General features: G+C 39.8%; 1 protein-coding gene across 4 annotated transcripts in view; it reads left to right on the top strand.

The window, feature by feature from the left end:
• gli1 (GLI family zinc finger 1) overlaps positions 1-19608 on the top strand; it is a 36771-nt gene extending 17163 nt beyond the window's left edge. For all 4 annotated transcript variants that reach the window (XM_058403449.1, XM_058403448.1, XM_058403451.1 and 1 more), the window contains 12 exons: positions 10285-10385; positions 12054-12250; positions 12533-12634; positions 12906-13104; positions 13224-13383; positions 13475-13582; positions 13955-14092; positions 14231-14380; positions 14474-14638; positions 14726-14962; positions 15057-15369; positions 15527-19608. In XM_058403449.1, coding sequence (XP_058259432.1) covers positions 10318-10385; positions 12054-12250; positions 12533-12634; positions 12906-13104; positions 13224-13383; positions 13475-13582; positions 13955-14092; positions 14231-14380; positions 14474-14638; positions 14726-14962; positions 15057-15369; positions 15527-18054 — 4365 coding nt within the window. In that variant the 5' untranslated portion in view covers positions 10285-10317 and the 3' untranslated portion in view covers positions 18055-19608. The remainder of the gene's footprint in view (positions 1-10284; positions 10386-12053; positions 12251-12532; positions 12635-12905; positions 13105-13223; positions 13384-13474; positions 13583-13954; positions 14093-14230; positions 14381-14473; positions 14639-14725; positions 14963-15056; positions 15370-15526) is intronic.
• The last annotated feature ends 2959 nt before the right edge of the window (positions 19609-22567 follow it).

The following is a 22567-nucleotide window of genomic DNA, read 5'->3' on the forward strand; positions in this document are numbered from 1 at the left end:
ATATTATAAAAGATTATCTGAATAAGAACATTTAAAATGTCAGCTTTGTCACACTTTTGGAACAAATATACATAAGCTCAAGAAAAGGCAGTTGTAGTCCATCTACACAAAGACTGGACTCTAAAGCTCTTGGGCTAACAGACAGACGATGGGAGAAGGAGACTTTTCCACTGTCTGGGGCATCATTAAAACCATTGAACTCAGAGTTAGTGACTCAGAACTTGTAGACACAACACAGTAACTGACAGTTAACTCAGTGACGTTGGAAATAACCCGTTGAGTCTGTTCTTGTTTGGTTGTGGATTGGAGTAGAGGCTGTAGTGATTTCAGTAGTTAGAGATGTAAAGTGAATTGTGATCCAGCATGGTACAATTACTGATCTGAATCTTAAATCTCCATCCTGACAAGTGTGTCTGTTTCTGAATAGATGATTATACATACATTTGCAAATAAAAATACCTGTGAAAGTACAATTACATGTGAAAGTACCTGTAAAAGTAGGCAGAGTTTTTCGAGGTTGTGAGGTGGTGACTAGCAATAAGCGTGAGAAGCGTTGACAGTTTGTATTGTTATGTGTTGTACTTAATATTAGCAATTTAAAAAAACAAAAATATCCAGAAATAAAAACAGGCCTAGAGCTAATTTTATGTAAAATGTGTGTGCACGTATATCACAGGGCTCATACTGATCGCTAAAATAAATAAATAAATAAAAAGCAAGGATAGTCGATTGCATATCTGTATCTGTAACAGTGTAAAATATCTAAATACTTTATCGGTCCCCTCAGGGAAATTATGAAGTTGCATTCGCTCACACTTACAGAAGAATATAACTAAAAATATAACTATTTAAGAAAAATATAACTAAAATAAAATATCAGAATTAAAAATAAATATACATAGTAAGTTAAAAGTACAGGTGAAGTACAGTGAATAAATTTCCAATCTTATTGAAATACAATGTTTAAAATATGTAGCAGCAGTGAAACAGAAGGCTATAATGATACAAGTTCTATAAGTTAATGTACATTTAACAATTTATTGCACTGAAAAATTCTTGCCCATAAATTAACCAAAAATATTAACATTATATAAATAAATACAATATACAGATACCTTTCTGTGGGAGAATGTTTTTAGGCATGTGGAAATTTGAATGCAAAATACATATTATAGGAAACATACACAGTATAATGAAAGAATACATACCGTGGCTAATTAAGGAACAACTCTAAAATGCGAGATTTCACGAGAACCCTGTTATTTCCTAAAGCCCTCAGACGTCATGCATTTGAACAGACAGAAAGCCTCTTTCAGTCACTCACTAGGTTACTAATTGCTGTACTGTATCTTGTTGTGCTGCTTGTATGGTAGAAAAGTGACCATGTTTTAACAGGACAGGTTTCTGACTCGTGCTGATCGTGTGACGACGATTTTGACCGGTTGTTGGTCTACTACAGTTCCAGCTCCACCTATATGACCCTGTTCAGTACACTTCATAGCCTACTACGAACCAAATTCAGGACACATACCTAGTTATAGTATGACTGATTTGTCAATGGAAACAACAACAAAAAGTGGGATGATTTGTTTCTGTACCACGCTGTACCCCACTGTCCAATAAGGGAAAAAAGACTATTAGTTTGTAAAGGGATGATGAGTGGGAGCGAGGTAGGAAGCACTGAGCAATTGTAGGAGGAGTGGGTGATTAAAATTCATCCCACAGAGAGAACAAAAAGAAGAATGAAAAGAGTGAGCATGTGAAAGAAGGAGAAAGTGAGTGATAAGATTGTACAACTTCCCCTTTGAATCACAGCACAATCACTTTAAGACAACAGAGTAGATGAGGGGGAGAGAAAGAGAGAGAGAGAGTGTGTATGTGTGTGTGAGAGAGAGAGAACATTTATTATTCTGGGGGCTTTCTCTTCAGAGTAGCCCGGGCAGGCTGAACAGGAGGTCAACAATTGACTCAATTACAAGACAAACTTCCCAAGAGCCCTACACCCCGGCTCTCAGCAGACCTGCTCTCTCAGGCACAAGAGCTTTTCCCTTTATTTCTCCTCTCTCCTTTGCTCTCTGTCTTTCCTCTCCCTTTCTCTTGCTACCCCTCATCATAAACGTTCAAATGTTTGCCCCACCCCAGGTAGGAGCGAGAGTGTAGCCCCTTTTATCCACTCAAGCATTCTTCCCCCTCATTCTGTCTGATTAGTGGAGGCAAGAATGAGAACGGGTGAACGATGGTGAGATGGAGAGAGAATAAGTGCAGGTTAGAGGGGGAGAAGACATCTCTTTGTGTCGCTCTCGTTCTACCCTGAAGTGAAAGGAGAAGTAGATTCTGACCTAAACAGAAGGGTCTAGTTCAAAAAGGTAAATCAGCTCCACTTGTATTACCAAAATCTCAGGATGCAGTGCTAGTAGACAGAATTAGTAGCAGCTGACGTAGCATTCCTGATATAAATATCCTTTACTTGGGGAAAGGGGGGGGGTCCTTTTCAACGTAGACACAAAAAACTCAATCTGTCCAGACTAAATGGAAAAGAAATGAGAAAGATTTTCACACACACATAGATTAAAAGCAACACAATTTATCATTAAAGACTGAACTAGTATTATTAACAGTATCATCCTTAGATAAATTTAGCACCTTAAATTAAAATTTCTTTCTTGATTAAGCTGTTAATTAGTGCTTAAATCTCATTATTTTGGTGTTTTTTTTATCATTTATAATTCAGAGATTAAAAATACGATAACATAGGATAAAACTGTACTGATGTTGCACTAAAAGATCAAGGAGTGTGTTTAATAACTGACCATTCGAGGTACTGCATAGATCATTTATTCCACTGACAAAGGTTTGGATGGGACAAAATGGCGACTATGTTTAAAGAAACTGCAGCTGGAATGCTGGAGAGTAATGTCTGATGTCTGTCTGAGAGAGACAGCAATGAAGAAGGAGCAGGAAGGCTGCTTATGGTTATAGTGAGATCAGATATGAGTATTGGGTCTCTTTGTTGTATTTATTGAATTTGTTTGTAGGAATCGAGATCAAATCCTTGAAGCTGATCTATCACGACTTTTCGACTGTTTCAAAACAGACTTAAGTACCATAATGAAGCAGTTGCACTTTGTTACTTCCTGCCACTAGGTATATGTTATGTGCAGCTGTGAATATATTGTTTTAAATGCAAATTTTCCAAGCCAATATTTTTGGCATTAAGCTCTTCAATCTTTCGGGTGCTGTCTCACTCTGCCACCCAGAAATATTTATCATGAGAGGCCCCAATGAGAGAACCCAGTAAGAGCACTTCCTGATGAAGGAAATGATCCAAATTTGCTAGATACTTAGTTTAATGGTGTGCTGAGATTAGCTCATAATTAAGACTGCCGTTTGGCTATTACGCTTTGAAAGCCTAAGTTAAAGTCTGCATTGTAAGACCTTACAGCCAATAATTATAGATTATCATCATTCCAGTGAAATTTTAACCCAACATTAGAACTTCGGGTTATTGTCCAGCACCCAGTATTAATCCGACACTGACCTTCTCTTATTTGAGAGGCACAATTTATGTCCTTCATAACTGAGATCTCTATTGTGTTAGTCAACTTAATTTGTGTTTATGTCAGAAAATACACCAAATCCCTTCCAATTCATGCTACTTAGCTGTTGGACAAAATTATATAATGATGTGTAATTTAATATCTTTCAAAGTGAGCCAGAAATCTGTTTCAAACAGTCCATTCGTTTCATTTGCTTTTGGGATCATTCTGTGCACATTGTTGTGATTGCTTACTTTAGAAATCTCACTCCAGACCGCGAAAGTGTGCCCTTTTAAAATGAGGGCGGTGATACAAACACTTCAGAACTGGTGTGCACATGTGTGTATATGAGTGTAGGATCTGGCATTATTCATAGGAGCAGATTTTAATTTCTTTTACTTTAAAGTCCAAGTGCTATATAGAGCATAAATATATGTATGTATGACTGTTATTGCTTTTATATATATATATATATATATATATATATATATATATATATATATATATATATACTGTTGGGTATCGAGAGCAATTTAGAACTGTTTGATTTTCTGAGTGTGTTCATGACTGCGTGTGCGTGTGTGTATGTAATACGATCGGCGCGAAATTGTTAGCGTGGTGTGTGTGAGCGAGCGTCGTTGGCTGAGCATCGTAGCCGTTGAGGCCACACACGAGCACTGCTGCATTCTTCACTCTTATAGCTACAGCAAGAGAGAGAACTGACTCAGAAATATCCTTCTGCTGTGAGGTGAAGAGTTGCACTGTTAGCTCTTACAGATATAATTTGTAATAGGCAAACTGTTGCTGATCTCTCAGTCTTGGAGGAAAGGGTAGTGTGAAAGGTGCTGGGTCTGGAAAGAGGAAAAACCACAGCCGTGAAGAAAAGAAAGTTTTGTAGAATGAGCAGATTGGGAAGTTGGACCTTCTGGCAGCTACTGCTCTGCCCTGCTGAAGCTGCATTTTTAGCTTTCTCATAATTTAAAGATAAATCTCTGATGGATAAGAAATTGTTGGCAATCAAACATTCTGTCACCTAGAAAATTATATTCTCTGGAGAGAGTGGAGAATGGACTTAACAAAGAAAGAAGACAAAGAAGGAAGGAAGATGCTCATGGATTGTGCCAGGAACAGAGCCAAAGTGTTGACTCATAGCCCATGTCAGCTCATAACACACACTCACAAATACATAAGCCCACAAATGTGTAAGCACACCAATTAACAAGCTGAGTACGAGTTGAAACAGGCTCAACAAAGGTTCACTTTCCCATTTTAAAGAAGGGAAAGTCTCAGGAGTGGGATTGCGCGATCTCAAACCCTGTTCAGCCTTCTTAGAGTCAGTGCTGTTTAGAATAATGGCAGTCAAACTCCATCTTAAGATAACAAACTGTTTCTATGGTACATTTCCAGATATTCTCAAAATAAGGGATCTGAGATTTCTTCTTGTCAGATGCTTGCTTTTCTGATAATTTCTGAAGATTAAGCCCAAACACACATAACCTACTGTACGTCAGCTGCCATGTCAGACTAGAACATGATCCCAGCCAGCGTCAGAGTTAGCGTGTGTGGTCTGTGTGCATGAGGACACTCAGCATGCAGCCTTGCCATGAAACTTGTTTGAAAATGTAAATCTTAGTTTCCTTGGCGTTACCTCCTCCAAAAAACCAGGCATGTTCCTACCGTTCTGTTTCCCTTCTTATCCTGTGCCTGCTTCTTCTCTCAACTGTTCATCGCTGTCTGCCCTATCCCTCAGCTTTTTTGTGGTATTTACAGTAAAAGTAATGGTTCCCAAAATATTCACTGCACACGTAAGTTCTCGGGCCACCCATCATTATTACGATTATTATTTTTTTTTATCGGAGCCAACATCAGGGGTTAGTAGAGGGTTATACAGTACTATTCTTGAATCTTTGTGTGTGTGTGTGTGTGTGGGTGGGTGCATGTGTGCATGCGTGTGTCAGGGCTCGGTCACTGCAGCTGGGTCCCAGCTGTGCATCTCAGCCTTTTGGTGGAGCTGTTTTCCACTCCTCCTCTCTTCCTCCTCCTCCTCCTCATCTGTTCCATCCCTCCCAACTTCCTCCGTCTCCTACAGGGAGTTCAAAGGGATACGTGTGGGCACATTTGGGCACATTAATAACCCCATACTATAGGATGTAAGGCTGTCTGGACACAGAACAGAGCCTCAAGAAGAAAAAAAAACATCAGAGCCACATCATACCACAGAGCGTAGATTCTCAGATTTTCAGCTTAAATGATTTAATTGCCAAAATAACTCACTTCAACATACCATTCCATTAGATTTGGTTTTATTTACAGTAGTTTTTGGATCCTATGCTTTAAAATGTGAATAACTGAATAATAATCCAGGACTTTAAAGGGTGAGTGAGTGTTTAAAAAAAACATAGTAGCTAAGAAGGTATGAGGATTAAAGGAGAGCAAGAAAGAGAACGTGAGGTATGAGGTGAAGGGAGGGAGAGCCACAGGAAACCACAGGTATGCACTGCCTGGAGAGAGAGAGAGAGAGAGAGAGAGAAGAGTGGGATGGATGGAAGATTGAGGACTTCTAAAGTAGGGGAGAATGTTTTATTTTATTATAACCTTATTGGGACCCCTCAAATGAGACCCTTCTCCCTTTCTGTCGCACACCCACAACTTTCCAGTAGTCCCTCTGTCATCAGCCACTCAAAGCATGTGTGCTCAAAGGATGACGGAGATCTCTGTGCTGATAGAAACTGATGCACCTGAACTCCCAACCATTGTCATGTTTTCCTTTGCAGATAAACAATTGTTGGTGTCACCGGTTAAAATTTAGTAGAAAGCGAATTGCAAAACTTCAAACAAATAGAACAACACAGTTTTCCTGTGTGGAAGTTCACGTTGAGGTATTCGGTGGTGCTGGAGAATTCGAGTGCGTGTTTGGGGGTGGGGTGTCTGGGTTTTTAGGGGAGCAGGAAGGGATGAGTATGTGTTATAAAAACAAAGGCAGAATGATAAAACAAAGTTTACCATTGGAAAAAAAAATAACATGCAAAATGTGAGGAAAGAGGAGAGAACGAAAAAATCAGGAAACGCTTACATTTTTTTTCTGTAATTCACCAAAATCTCAAGTCTGGTCCATTCCCCCCTCCCATTCACCCTGACTCCCTCAGGAACAGCAAGCTACATTAGAGCTGCCATTATCCCCTCTAGCTCATAACAGCCAGAACACCCACCTCGACTCTTGCTCCATGAGCGAGGGAGAGGGAGGGAGCAGTGGGGGTTGGGATGAGAGAGTGTGCAAGATGAGCAGCAAAAGAGGGAGGAGAAAAAGGAGGAGGGGGTACAGATGAGTGCGTCCAGCCCCATGTCTTGTTTTAGAGAGTTCCTTCTTTCATGGTGACGTGCACTTTTCTGCTAAGGACAGTTCCAAACTGTTTATGTTGTAGTCTTTGCAGAGTGCCTAGCAAGTAGGAGCAAACAGAGCAATTTGAGGATTAGGGGATAGAGCAAAGGGTGGAGAAAAAGAGTTGGAGGAGGGAGCTGGATGTGCCTGAAAATTTGTTCCGTTACGGGCATAATGGGAACAGAGATAGACAAGGCGTAGTGGTAATAGAGAGATTAAAATGATGGATGTTGCCTTACGTGTGGGGTCCGTTATATGTCTGAGAGGCAAGAAATTAAACAGAGTGAGCACAATGATGCTGTACAGAACACTGTGTTTTAGACTGCTGTCCTGCTCCATACACACACAATGCTGTTGGCCACAGATATTAATTCCACCAGTGTAATACAAAGTAGTAGTGGATGATAATTTACTGTATTGACCATTATGGATGCATTTGTAAGTTCTAAAGCTACTTTAGATTAAAGGATGGAAGTTTTTACGGAGAAAGAGCGTCCTTCATTTCTTCCCACACATTATTTACCATTCTACAGGATGGACGACGAGAGTAAAAGGAAGAGAAGTAGAGATACTCTTTCACCCTGATATCTCTTCTTCCGGCATTTGGTTTTCATCATCCTTTCCGTCCTCATTTACACAGTCTTTGTTTTGGATAGTTGGTGTATTTATGTTTATTATATGGAAATAATCATCCTTTTGTCATTCGGAGTGTGTGTGTGTGTGTGGAATAACAGCAAAAACATTTTTGGCCTGTTCTGTTTTAAATGATTCATGTAATGTTCTGGATATCTGGTATTGTACAGTTTATTCTTTCTATTTTTGGAAATTTGGCATGAAACTTACATTCCACTGCACTAAATTTATGACAGAATCCAGTTGGAAATTCATTCACTAGATAGTCAAACTAATTCCAGTTAAATTGAGTTAATTAAATTTAATCAAACTAGTTCGAGCCATACCTTAAAATAAGTTTAACTGTTAATCAAATGCAGCTTAATCTTAATTCATTCTAATATGTGCATTTTTTTTCAATTATCCTACCAATTTCAGTAGTTTATAAGTATACTCAAATTGTACTTAGAATTGTGCATGATGTTTTAGGGCCTGGGAAAGTGGGATATTAGTTGGAGTAGATCGGTATGTAGATTGTTGTAAAAAGATCCCCTTTTATATGTATAAGTCACTAATACTGGACTGGATTAGTTTTACTTGGGGAGGTGGAGTAATGTACTTATTACCAAAGTATCCTTTGTCATTCTATTACATTCTGTATTAGCTAGCTAACAAGGAATATAAGGGCTATCAGGTGCTTCTTCTTGAAGCCAGCAAGCGACATCTTTTGGAACTATTCCTCATCCTACATCACAAGGCTGTATAACACACGTAGAGGACAGTCCTACCCAGAGAACAGGGCCAGTTTTGCACCCTTGATTTTACATCCCAGCTACTGGTTCAATGATTGATTGGTATTAATGGGCTCAAAGTGGGGTAAGAAAACTTTCCCCACACCATAACATCACCTTCACCAGTCAGGACTGTTGACGTAAGGCAGGTTCGGTCTATGGATTCATGTACTGATGGCACCGAATTCTGACTCTACCATCTGTGTGCCTCAGAAGAAATTCATCAAACCAAGTGACAGAAGTGGAACCTGATGTCATTTTCTGTTGTTGTAATCTATCAGCCACAAAGTTTGATGTGTTGTGCATTTTGAGATGTTTTTCTGCTCAACACATTTATTTAACTCTTTAACATTTAACTTTGTTGACCTTCATCAACAAGGCATTGCCCTCCTCAGAACTGCCTGTTTACTGTATGCCTTTTCTTATGTATTTTATTTTATTTTTCATATGTATTTTCTTTATTGAACCATTCTGAATAAGTTTCTGGAGATCAGCAGTTGTAGAAATACCCAAAACACCCGGCAATCTGGCACCAACAATCATGCTAACAACAGTCAAAATCACTGATGCTACCTTTTTTCCCCATTCTGATGATGAGGTGAATATTATCTGAAGCTGCTAGTGTGCATATCTACATGATTCTATGCAGATGATCTTGGGTCGCTGGTCAACAAAAAGTTCATAAAGGTTAAAATAAGCAGTTTCAATTCAAATGTATGTAATGCACATAGATCTTGGTGTGATGGTCATTCATACACCGTGCAGACACTCACATCTTTCTGATATTATACATAGAGATTGCTGTTGATATTTTAGTATTTAATGTAATAATTACTTTCTTCCCATTCTGTTAATAAAATTCTTTTTAACAGTGAATTATTAAGGTAGGGCAGGATATTGCTGCGCCTGCCAAACCACACACACACACACACAAGCTATATTACCAGAAAACTGCTGCCAGAACATTAATTTTAAAATTTCATGCTTTCATGTTTCCTATGCACATGTCTAGGCACCTTATTAGTGACAAACAGACTTTAAAATTCTCATACTTCAACAGAACTGATTGGAGCAAACTTTGGAAAATCCCATCCATACAATAGATACTTTCAAACACTTCAGCCATGTGATCAATCATCGATCACTCTATCACAATTCCTCGCTATACATGTTGACACACGCCTGCCAAGCAACATGCCTTTAGTCACTGAGGCATTAACACTTGTTCTGCTTCTCATACATGAACACACTTTCTCAGTAATGCAGAGCCCTTCTTCTTGGATTATACACTAATCTCTGCTCTACCCCCTAATGACTCCAACAGGTGTCTGTGTGTGTCTTTGAGTGTGTGTGTGTGTGCTTGTGTGAAGGACTGGACACTGCTGTAGCAGCTGTGGCTTGAGAAGAGATCTCTATTTAGTGTATCCACCTCATTAGCAGCATGTTATCAAATACACACCTCAAAACATCTGCTCACAAACTTGTCAGTCTGTGTATTAAACTCAATCTGTGTGAGTTCTAGCATCATTTTTATGAGTTAGTTATAATAATTTTTAATACTAATTTTAATCATTTTATTTTTTTCTTTTGTCATTTAAGTCCATGGGGGATGGGAAATGACAAAATAGCATATGAAAAAAAATAAAAAAGCTTCAGTGACTTTAGTAGGCTACTGTAAGCTTGCATTGAGAAAAAGTTAATGAGTGTTTCTGTATTTTAATTATTATAAGTTAGTATTGTACGTTTTTAAGATTGAATAGATTGAATACCGAATAGAACCTTGTTTTAGTCATGATTTAAATTACAAACAAATCATTTAACACAAAGAAACATAAAATATTTAAAATGTTAGTGGAAATTGAGTTAACAGAATTAAAAGGGCATTGTCATATTGCCCAAGTCTGTGCTCAGGTCTTTTTTTTTCTTTCTTATTTATGCTCATGTGAATGCATTTGTGTCTCTACAGGGTCCTACAGGACTAGCGGGTGTGCTGGCCCCAATGCCAGTGGTCATGCAGCCTCACCACAGGCTGTATCACTACAACAACACCAGTCAACCAAGCAAAGGGTAAGACGAGCATGAAAAGTTGCCCTTACACCATCAACCTGAGTGCAGCGGCACAAAACACCTGTTATGTTTTTATCCAAACAGGCAGGTTAAGAGCATCCCTACTAAAACACCACTCCAAGTGGTGTACCTAACTCAAACACCCTGGGGAGACTGGAGTTACAGTAGCAGCCAAACGTTCTGTCTCTTCCTTTCTGTGTGCCCTGATGTTGTTGTAAAGAAGGCTTGCTAGCTCCTCCTCTGCTCCCCATCTCCACCCTCCTCCTGCAGAATGCCACCCAGGTTGAGCCAGCATTGGGCTCTCGCGCTTTCTCTGGGGTAACCTGAGTGGTGTTTGGTCAGTCATGCGGAGAGTAGCAGCTCCCTGACCAGTCAGTAATAAGCAGCTGTCAGAGACTAAGGGGGAAAAAGAGAGAGCGAAAGAATGTTCACCAGGGAGAACAGGGCTAGCGATGAGGAAAGAGGGGACGAAAGAAAGAGTGCATGAAAGGAAGGGAGCTTCAGAAAAAAATACCCAAAAAATAGAGAACACATAAAGGGAGGCAGAATTGGGGGAAGGGGACTTGGTGGATTAGTGCAAGGAGATTAGGAGCTGTGGAATACACATGATGTTCTGAGAGAATTACAGAGACTGGGTGTTGGAATGAACGTGGTGTAAGAGTAAAGGAATGGAGGAATGAGGTGTGTGTGTTCATGAATTTAGGTCTTCATGAGGACTGTATGCCTGCATGTTACTAGGAATACATGGTCCCTTTGAAGAAAAGCTATTTTGTACTCAAACTACAGCTTTGTTGGAAAACTAGAAAGAGCCCATAAAATTTCCTCTTTTTTTTTCTTGAGATTAAAGTTAGGGTTAGGGTTAGGCATAGCATTACAGTGAAGCACACATCAATGGAATCACCTCAGCAAAAATGTAACACAAAAAGACTAGAAGTGTGTATGTGTGTATTATACAGAGGGAAAGGCAAGCATTTAGAGGAATGTGGAAATTCCCCTGGCTGTTACTTTTTTCTCAAAATACAGTTACTTGACGCCCCCCAGTGGTCAGGAACCTACATCGCAACATAGGCTGAATTTTTCACCTCCTATATGGACTACATTCAAGTGAGGTTCTAAATAACAGACTTGATATCTAATCATCATGTCTAAACACTAAAACAACCTGTTTTTTCTGATCATTCTGAAGCTATCACCAGTGCTATACTCTCTAGATCAATAAATGTTAATAATGGAGCGTGGTTTGTGGAATACAGTTATTAAAAAATGATGTGAACACACAGTGGGGTCCAAAAGTCCAAATTAGTGCACTTCTACAGTTACAGATTTTATTTTTGACATCTTGAGTAAATATTTGTATGAGTTTCTTAGTATTTGGTTTGTCCCCCTGTTTTGCTTTAAGGACAGTATGCACAACAAGGCTTTCCAGATTTTTCACTGCTGTGTCAGACTTTTGCACATCACTGTTCATATCAACAGCTGAGGCAAAAATTCAGATCTGTGTGAAAATACAATGTCAATGTCGTCAGTCTCATCACACATTTCAGCATTGACACTTAATAGTGTAATATAAAAAGTAATAATTATATTCATATTCTCAAAAGATTAATTCCAAACTATCTTTCTAGAATTGAAATAACCTGATTGTGTTCCATGAATGTGTGTTTGTAGTCTGGCGCCATCAATAAAATCACCCTACAGTGAGGTGTCTCCTGTGTGTGGGGCTCCTTGTGGTCAACCTCCACAAAGCAGAGCAATGTACAACCCATCCTTCAACCCTGGAGCTTGCATGGATCCTTACATGCGGCCTCCGCAAGGACCCCCACCCCATGGCATGATGGGACACCGTGGCATGCCCCCACCTGAGGGTATGTGCTAAATTTTATTTAATTTTACTAAAAACAACAGATCCTTGGCCAGCATGTAACCAATACTACTGCAGCACTTTATCACTCTTTAGAGAAACTGGTTTAACTTTATGCATGTGTAAAATAACTAGGTGCTCCATTCTAGGACCTTTCAGTCTTTGTGTTAGGATGAATTCTTTACTTGACATTATTCAAAGACCCACTGAGAAACGTTTCTACTTCAAGCTCTGTTCTAGCCTGTAGCAGAATTTCATGTTTAATTTTCCTTCTGTGTGTTTTTAGGAGGTAATGGCACCCCCTACTGTAACCAGAGTAACACAATGTCAGCGCATCATGGCTTTCATCACAACCAGCCAGGCCCAGAACACTTGGGTTCAGGAGATGGTAAGACAGCACTCACACTGGTTATTAAACAACATGATGGATAAGATGAAACTTATATGATGAATTTGCTGAAACCTATTAAATGAATCATGTTTTCAATTTTATATTATTTTTTTACTATTAATTTAAGGAGCTAGTTTATTATACATAACACTTTATTGTTTACAATGGAGTTCAGGCGGGGAGGGGAAAAAAGTTAAATACATAAAACAAACTTTAAATGCACTAGTAAATAGAAAACCAATAAGGAATCCTTTTGCTTGTTCATCAGGTTCTCGTTTCTCCACCCCTCGTTCCATACTGAAGTTGAGCAAGAAGCGAGCACTGTCCATCTCTCCTCTGTCTGATACAAGCGTGGACCTGCAGACAGTCATTCGCACATCTCCCAACTCTCTGGTGGCATTTGTTAACTCTCGCTGTGGGCAAAATGCTGCTAGCTCCTATGGACACCTATCTGTGGGAGCTTTGAGGTAAATGGCATGTTATAGAATTTCAGGGTCACAATAACTGGAAAACCAAGTACGAATTGTAAAACACTTTGGTTAAACTGCTTTTTGCTGAGTAACCCGAATATTTATTTTATGTGTAGTCCATCAATGGGTTACTCAGGCTCAACTAACTACCAGTCCAGGCCTCAAGGGAACATGTACGGAACACCACTTGGCCACACCCCTGCTCCCTGCCATGGACCTCCAACTCGTCTGCCTCCTCACAACCCCCGTCTACATGCACCACCAAAACATGGACATGTAAATAAGATCTTGTGCTTTCTCACTATTTACTGCATCCTGGATTGACTTGGGAGCTGACCCATAATGGTGTATGTATGTGTGTGTCTAGATGAAAACAGAACCCATCATAGGTAGTGTCATGGATGGCATTAATGTGAAGAGTTTAGAAGAGCATTCAGAAGGAGATGTGGCCAGTCCATCTTCAACTGGAACTCAGGTACTACAGTGTAACTACTCAAAATTCACAGATAATATTTATTTCTCATAGTATTGCAGATTAGTAACTGTTTGTCAACTGTTAGACTGTTCAGGTGGGCTTGTTTTGGTCTGCACTTGAGTGCAGTTGCTATGTTTTCACCTGTCCAAAGGAACCTCAGCAAAGAAGAAGAACACACCACGGTTTGATTCAAACAGTGTAAATGCTGTATATGTGAAAGTATCTTTAGACTGTACCTTAAGATTCTAAACAACTATTCCACAAAAAAGATAACAGTTGCTTTATAGTATGTGCTGAAGTACTGTGGATTGCATGGATAGTGAAAAATATACAAATTTTTGTCTGAGTTTATAATCTATGTGTTTCCTGTAGGATCCTCTTCTTGGGCTTCTGGAAGGAAGGGATGATTTAGACAAAGAGGAGAAACCAGAGCCGGAGGCCATCTATGAGACCAACTGCCACTGGGAGAGCTGCAGCAAGGAGTTTGATACCCAGGAGCAACTTGTGCATGTAAGACAGATACGGTTATTGTGTGGAAGGCAGAGATTGTGTGTGGGACCTTTATTTTAGTTATTTATGTCATCTCCATCTATTTTGCTATTTTGCTGCCATCTGTTTGTTGATTAATTTAACTGTATTTCTCTCCAGCACATCAATAATGAGCATATCCATGGCGAGAAGAAAGAATTTGTGTGCCACTGGAAGGACTGCTCCCGTGAGCAGAGACCATTCAAAGCTCAATATATGCTGGTGGTACATATGCGTAGACACACTGGCGAGAAACCTCACAAGTGCACTGTGAGTGTCTGCGTGACAGATGCTTTGTTCTTTTATATATATTCACTGCAATCCATCACATTATCTTTGACCATGTATTATTGTGTGCCTTAGTTTGAGGGATGCAATAAAGCATACTCTCGTCTGGAGAACCTAAAAACACACCTGCGCTCACACACTGGTGAGAAGCCATATGTATGTGAGCATGAGGGATGTAACAAGGCTTTCTCTAATGCCTCAGATCGTGCAAAGCACCAGAACAGAACACACTCCAATGAGGTAAACACCTAAGAAAAGCATAATAAGAATAATAATGATAAATAAACATACATCAATAAATACATGTAACCTGCTTCTTACTTTTAGAAACCCTATGTGTGCAAAATCCCTGGATGTACAAAGCGTTACACAGACCCAAGCTCCCTGCGCAAGCATGTAAAGACTGTTCATGGACCAGAGGCTCACATCACTAAGAAACACCGTGGTGACACTGGACCTCGACCACCAGGTTCTGCTCTGACCTCTGCAAGTTCAGAGCTGATGGTAGAGAAAGAGGAAAGGACTAGAGAGGACTGCAAACTTCTGGCTCCTGAAAATACACAAGTGAGACTTTTTTGGAATACTTTTAACATGATATTAGAATGTGGTTTTTGCTCCATTATGACTGATTTCCTTCTGTCTGCTGTGGATACACCAGAAGTCTCAGCCAAGTCCTGGAGGCCAGTCATCCTGCAGTAGTGAGCGTTCTCCATTAGGGAGTGCAAACAACAATGACAGTGGTGTGGAGATGAACCTGAATGCAGCAGGTAGTCTGGAAGACCTGACAGCAGTGGAAGATGGAGGGGGCACCAGTGTGGCTGAGTCTAATGGGGGAGTGGTTTCTGGGGGTATGGGAATGTCTGCACAGGCTCTGAAGAGGCTGGAGAACTTGAAGATTGATAAACTTAAGCAGATCCGCAGGCAGACCCCACCAGGTCGGGGTACAGTAAATAAATTACCAGCACTTTCAGGTATGGGAGATTTGGAAAATCGGTGACGTGCACATCTGGTGAAATAATACATAATTCATAATGTATTCATTTCTTAACTGGAATTTTCTCCAGAATATTCCAGTTAAGGATTTCAGAAAACACAATTACACAACTAACTTTTTCTTTCTCTTCTTAGCATCAGGTGAGATGATTGGTATGTGTGGCCCATCCCCTTTGCTTTCTAATCGTCGTGTGATGGAGCTGTCTACCCCAGACCTGGGTGGAAGTGGTATGGGTGGAATTGGAAGAATGGTTATGCCTTGCCCCCCCAGTGATCGCCGCGGAAGTGGTACCAGTAGTTTAAGCTCCGCCTACACTGTGAGCCGCCGTTCTTCTGTAGTTTCTCCCTACCTATCCAGTCGACGCTCAAGTGAAGTATCTCAGCTGGGCACAGGTGGGCATTGCCAATCTGTCATTGGAAATGATGTTGGTGGGGACCCATTATCCCCTGAGTCCAGCCACAGAACTGGTTTGTGCCAGAGCAGCAGTGGATTGCCAGGTCTACCAAATCTTACTCCTGCAGAACAATATATTTTAAAAGCTAAATATGCAGCAGCTACTGGTGGACCACCACCAACACCTCTACCCAATATGGAGCAGCCTGGTACCCCTAGTAGACGTAGTGGTTTCTTGAGTGAGTATGACGGTCAGCCACTCCCACCATTCCTACACCCAGTGGGTAATAGAAGACACAGTACCAACACTGAGTATGGAACAGGGGTTATTTACCCACACCAGGCTCCTGGCAACAACATGCGACGTGCCAGTGACCCTGTTCGCTCTGGAGCTGACCCACAAGGCCTACCCAAAGTGCAGCGGTTTAACAGCCTGAGTAACATGACATTGATGGGTCGTCGTAATGCCTTGCAGCATTGTGGGTCTGATGCTAACAACACTAGACACATGTATTCACCAAGACCACCAAGTATTACTGAGAATGTGATGATGGAGGCCATGGCAATGGAGCCTCAAAGGAATACCACAGAAGGCCGGGATCATGGAAGTATGATACAAGGTGCAGACAGGGTCTACATGGGCTACCAGCAGTCTCAGTCCCATCCTCATACTGGTGACCAGCTTTCTCCTGGAACTGAAGGCATGGGATGTTTGGATCCATCCTACCAGTCACAAATGCAGGGGCAGTACCATGGACAACGAGGGCACATAGGTGTTGGAGACAGTATGGTTCAGAATGAGATTTCAAACACTCTTCTCCAGCAAGCCGAGTACAGTATGAGCACCTGTCAGCTCAGCCCCTCTGGGCCACACTACCCTGGCCTGGGACAAACTAGTGAAGGATCAGGACCTTGGGGACAAAATAGCCAGCTCCACAGTCCTCATGTGGGTGTGCAAGCAGCTATGCAGTTCCAAGATACAGGAATGCAGGGACAACAGTATGCTCAAAGTCTGTATGGTTCCAACACTGATCCTAACCATCAGAGGGTCACTATCAAACCAGAACAGTTCCATCCACCCATGGGTGGTTCCAGTGCCTGCCAAAATGCCAAGGCTCTTCAACAGCATCGCCAGCCTAGCACTATGGAGGTATGTCAGCAAGGGTACCCACCACAAACAAAAGAGCATGGTTTAATAAGCAAATCTTCAAACCCCAGCTGTGACTTTGTCCATGGTCAGATCAAGAACCAGACTGACCGTCAACAGCAGAGCCAGGCTGGATCATTCCTCCATGGGGGAAGCTTGAGTCTTGGCTGTGCAGGCTCTGTACTGGCTGAAGACCAGAGGTCACAGACTCCAATGCTGCAGGTGAAAGAGATGATGGTACGAAACTATGTGCAATCACAACAGGCACTCCTTTGGGAACAGCAACAAGAACAACAAACGGCAAATAGCAGTCTCCCTCAGAAACCAGAAAGCATGGAGGTGGGAGAACAGCCAGCAATGATGCAGCATAGCCCTCAGGATCAGCAAATTAATCAAAACATCTACCATAACAATTACCAGGGATACACAAATCAGAATGTTATGAGTCCCTCAGGACATAGTCAAGCATCCAGCTCAGTGCCAGTCAAGGAACAGATGTCTGGCATGCAGGATTCCTCCTACAGCCACGATATGGTGCCACGTCCACCTCCGGGTCGAAAGACTCTGAGTCGCCAGAACAGTCTTTCCCAGCAGGCAAATGGAGCATACCTAAGCAGTCCACCTAATTTAAGTCCTGGACATTCAACTGCTAGTCCCAGGAGAAATGTCAGGTTACCACCTGTACATCCACAGCAGCAACACACTGATAATTTCTATTACTTAGGCCAGATCCACATGCACCACAACATGGATAAGTCATTGGAACCCCATGATGGATCCTGCCGAACCCAGCAACACCTTGCTGGAATAGAGCCCTCAACAAAGGCTGCTTCAGTGGCGTATCCTCAGTCAACATCTATGTCAAATACGCTTGAAAACCTGGACTTGGAGAATGCTCAGATTGACTTCGCTTCCATCATTGAGGATCCAGATCCTTCATCTTACAGCCCAGTAAACCCAGTTCTGGGCCACCATTCATCCTCCCAGGCCTCCTCCCGTCTTACCACTCCACAAAACTCCATCACCCTTCCCTCCAACCTATCTAACATGGCCATTGGAGATATGACCTCCATGCTGACATCCCTTGCTGGGGAGAACAAGTATTTGAACACATTGACTTAAAGAGTGGCTTTACATGTTTCAAAGTTGTAAGACATAGACTATCATTCTGATTATATCAGCATCCAGTGGACTAATTTAGACTCCTGATAAATGCATTCAGTGAAACAGTGGTTGCTGTGGACCGTCCTATACTCGCTTTCTGTAGTGAGTATTACTAGACAGGCCAGGTTTCTATAGAGGGGGATTCTGCTCCTCTATTTTCATTTGTTTGTGTTTTTATTTGTTTAATAAACATTGCCTTGGGTTTCATTATCAAGACTAAAATGGTATTTCAAGTGCCATGCTGGGAGGGTTAGTAATAAAACACTTTGTTTAAATGTAAATAGCTTTTACCTTTATATTAGCAATGGAGTTTTAATAGAGATAATAATAGGAAAAAACAACTGTTTTCTGCATTCTAAAACTTTTGGAGAATAGGAAAAGTTAGAGAGTGCACATTTCTTTTCTGATGTACTAGAAAAGCGCAGTTATAATAAATGGTAGCACACATCTGAAGTGCCTTTGCCTATGGTGGCTAATGACTCTACATGTGCATTAGAAATATCACTTTAGTGAGTGACAGTCAGACAGGGCAGAGTACAAAACCCATAATGACCAGTCATAGTGTCTATGTGCAGTGCAGTATTCGAAGCCTTATCAGTAGTTATTTTTGATTTTTATTATTATTATTCAAGTGAATGTGGCGAAACAGAAGACCGATGTTTGAATCCAGTGGAACCCATTTGATTTAAATGAACTTTCCTGTGTGTCTTTTTGTTCATGTTTGGACAGGTTTCTTTAGTCAAGTGGCAGTGATTATCATTTTCAAATAGTGCCCTCATTTAAAGGCCTGGATGCACTAAGCGTATTTTGGTCTAACCCCAAAATTGTTTTAATTTGAACCTATTATTTCTAAAAGTAAAGATAAACCAGTCATCGACATTTACATTTTTTGTTGTATTTCCAGACCTTACAATTCACCACATCATGTAAACTTAATATTGCACTGACAACAGCACTGAGCTGAATTTTTCTGTTCTGGGTCTTAGTATAGTATAGTGTATGATATGACAAACTAAAGGATATAATGTCCTTTGTTTCAGCACATTTATGCGATGCCTCACAATGATGTGAAGGACTCATTTAAGTATTGAAAACAAGCATATCCCTGTGCTTCACTACAGCTGTTCATGGCATACCAAAGATGATTAGCACTGGGAAGAGTGCATGTGCACCCTTCAATATCAACATTAATACAGTCACGTCGCCATGCCTCTATAGTGCTGCAATAGAGAATGTAATTTTTCTAACATTCTTTTTTTTAAGAACAAACATAGTTTTGTGGACTTTACATTTCTCTGTGTGTTTTTCTGGTATATGTCAGTTTTTTTCTTTCTTTTTATTTTGCTGGCAAAAGAGAATTTAATGTAGCATTGCAAATTCATGATATTAGCAGTTATTACATCTATATACAGGAAAGCAAGTGATATATTTTTTTCATACCATTTTCTACATTTTTATACAAAGTAAAGGTACTATATCCTGTTTATTAATAAACATGGCCTGTGATGGAAATCTGTGTTGTCACATATTCTGTTTATAATTTTATGACATTGACTGTTGCTACTTTTTAAACATACCAAAAATACATTATTCATATATAAAATATATATTATATAAATATTAACTAAAATCAAAGTGAATTATTGAGCTTCCATGACAGTTTAGTCATATAGACATTTTAGAAAAGTTATGCTCCGACAGATGCCAGATGCTCCAAGTTGGCACATGGATCATTCTAAAATACAGCAACTATAGTATACTACTGATATTCAAATAGAATATAACAAACAGCACCATTATATGATGAAATCAGCATGTCTTAAATCACATAATCAATGTTTTGGACTAGCTCTGAATCAGAATTTATTTATTCATGTTCACTAATAATTTTATCGAGATCAGGGTTATGGTAGTTCCGGCATCTTAATTAATTGCCTTGTCCAGTTTCGATGAACTTGTGCTTAGCCTCAGTTTCCTGTTCTTGGCTGACAGGAAGTGGCAGGATGTGGTCTTCTGCTGTTGTAGCCCATCCGCCTTAAGTTTTGACATGTTTATTTTTTTTCACCAAGGTTGTAGAGTGGTTTTCTAAGTTACCATAGCCTTCATCTCAGCATCAACCCGTATAGACATTCTCCAGTGACCTCTCTCTTCTTTTCTTTTTTTTTTTCACACAGTAATGTGTAACCTCCTGAGACTCTTGTGAAACTCACATGAGATTAACAGCTTCTGAAATATTCAAACCTTCATATGAACATTAGATTACGTTCTTGACCCGTATCTGTATGATTTTTTGTATTTCACTGCTGCCATATGATTGAGTAATAACTATGTGAACAAGGAGGTGTTCAGGTATTCCTATTTACTACACTAATACATATTTTATATTACTTAATCTAGTCATCATCGATATATACTACTTATAAATTGCATCTTTTGGGCAATGCTAAAGATGCACAAGACGTTGGGGTTCTTAAGACACTAGATGGAGCCAATGCTGAAACTCAGGCATTTGGGCTTCCCTGATACTGAGAAAGATATACCTAGGGTATGCAAAACCAGGAAAAAGTGTATGTTTCAGTGTCTTAAAAACAATAAAATCTTATGGTTCAAATTTGATTCCAAGTGTAATGGTAGATATATTTAATCAAAGTCAATTTATATATTTATATCTGTAGTAAAAAAAAATGTTTCCGAAAACAATTAGTTTTTAGTTGTTGAAACTTTCTTATCAAGTTGGTGGAGATGCAAAAAGTGTGCAAAATTTATAATTAAATTTTATAATATAATTCGGAATAATTTTAAGAACATTCAAATATCAATGAACAATATCATTTACATCATCAAATTAAAATATCAAGCAATGAGTAGCACTGTAAACTTGTCTCTCTTTCTCTATGTGTGTGTGTGTGTGTGTGTGTGTGTGTGTGTGTGTGCGTATATTGTTCCGTGACCTTCAGGCCCTGGGGTCAGACTCTGTGAGCTTTCACTGTGCCTGTGTGAATGGGCGGCAATAAAGAGCAAGAGTGCTGCTATAGTGAATTCTCAGTATAACAGCATGATAGCAAGTGTGATGTTGCTTTTATACAGCATTTTTCAAATGAATAATTAATAATAACAAGTAACTGACACAATATAGCTAAATAATTTGTTTATATTTGCTCAGCAAATACAAATACATCCAGAAGTACTAACTGACAATGATATGTGCAGTCCTGTTAAAGGTGCATCTGGTCAACATTTGTGTCCTTTTGTGTCTGCTATATAAGTGTACTTATATATTTGCAGCTGAATTAATTGAGCAGAACTAAATTATATTTTTTCTAATATATGACCTTTTAAAAACTTAATGAATGATCTCTTTAATCGTTAGCTGAACAGATTTTATAATAGAATAACACTACATGAATACCCATGCACAGGTACTAGAATGAATCTTTACATAAATATGAACTAATGACGAGTTAAAGCATGCACTAATCACAAACTAATAATCAGCTAACCTTAACTACAATGTGAGTCTGAATTCATATGTGAGTAACGACATGTATTAAACTAATTGATGTGTAAATTAAACATGCTCTACAGGAAAGAATATGAATTAAATATGCAGGTCATGATCAGTGAGCAAAAGTGAGTATTAATTCAGGTATTAGAGTGAATGATTATTCATGTACTGTTCTTGTAAAATGTTACTATATCACTACTCAAATGTGAGAAACCTTCCATCAGGCTCTAGTTAAATTCTCTACAGTGTTGATGACTGTGTGTAAAATTATACAATTAAACTATAAAGAAACAGAGCAGAGAGTTAAACAGGCCCAGAACTGCAGCCTCAAAATGTGAGCCAGAATGCACAGAGCTGAGCTTTGTGATACAAATGGAAGTGTTGAAATGAGAACTGAGGTTTTCACATGCGAAAAAGTGAGGCCAGGATAATGACTTTTCTTTTCTTGTTTTTCCATTCAAGTGAAAGCTTCTTTTTTCTTCTCTTTGTCACAACTGTTGGCATATAATTAACTTCTGCTTAATATGCTGTTGGGGAGCCTCCTCCCTGTGCTCTTTCTCTGAACCCCTGCCAGACACACTCACACACAGAAACATGCTCAAAATCTCTGTGGGGCACCCCACCCCTGGGTTCTACTCTGTGTGTGTGTGTGTGTCCATTCGGTGACTAGATTATTCAGCTCACTAGTTATCAGCATCACCTGGATTTCAGTAGCTTGTACAGTAACCTAGACATATGGGGCTTGGTAATGTGATGGGCAATGTGTCTAATGGGTGACCCACCATTTTAGTCAGTTAATGGTGAGAAAGCCACCATAGATAGATGGTACGCTTTTTGTACAAACGGAGTGTCATTATGTTGGCAAGCTATTGCTGTGTTATAAACTGCGACTGCAGCGTACATGATAGTTACTAAACACTACAATCTATAATGTATGGCTAGTATTTTAAGAGTAGTAAAATCACT

This window comes from Hemibagrus wyckioides, linkage group LG11 (genome assembly GCF_019097595.1).
Source record: "Hemibagrus wyckioides isolate EC202008001 linkage group LG11, SWU_Hwy_1.0, whole genome shotgun sequence".
Lineage (NCBI taxonomy): Eukaryota > Metazoa > Chordata > Actinopteri > Siluriformes > Bagridae > Hemibagrus > Hemibagrus wyckioides.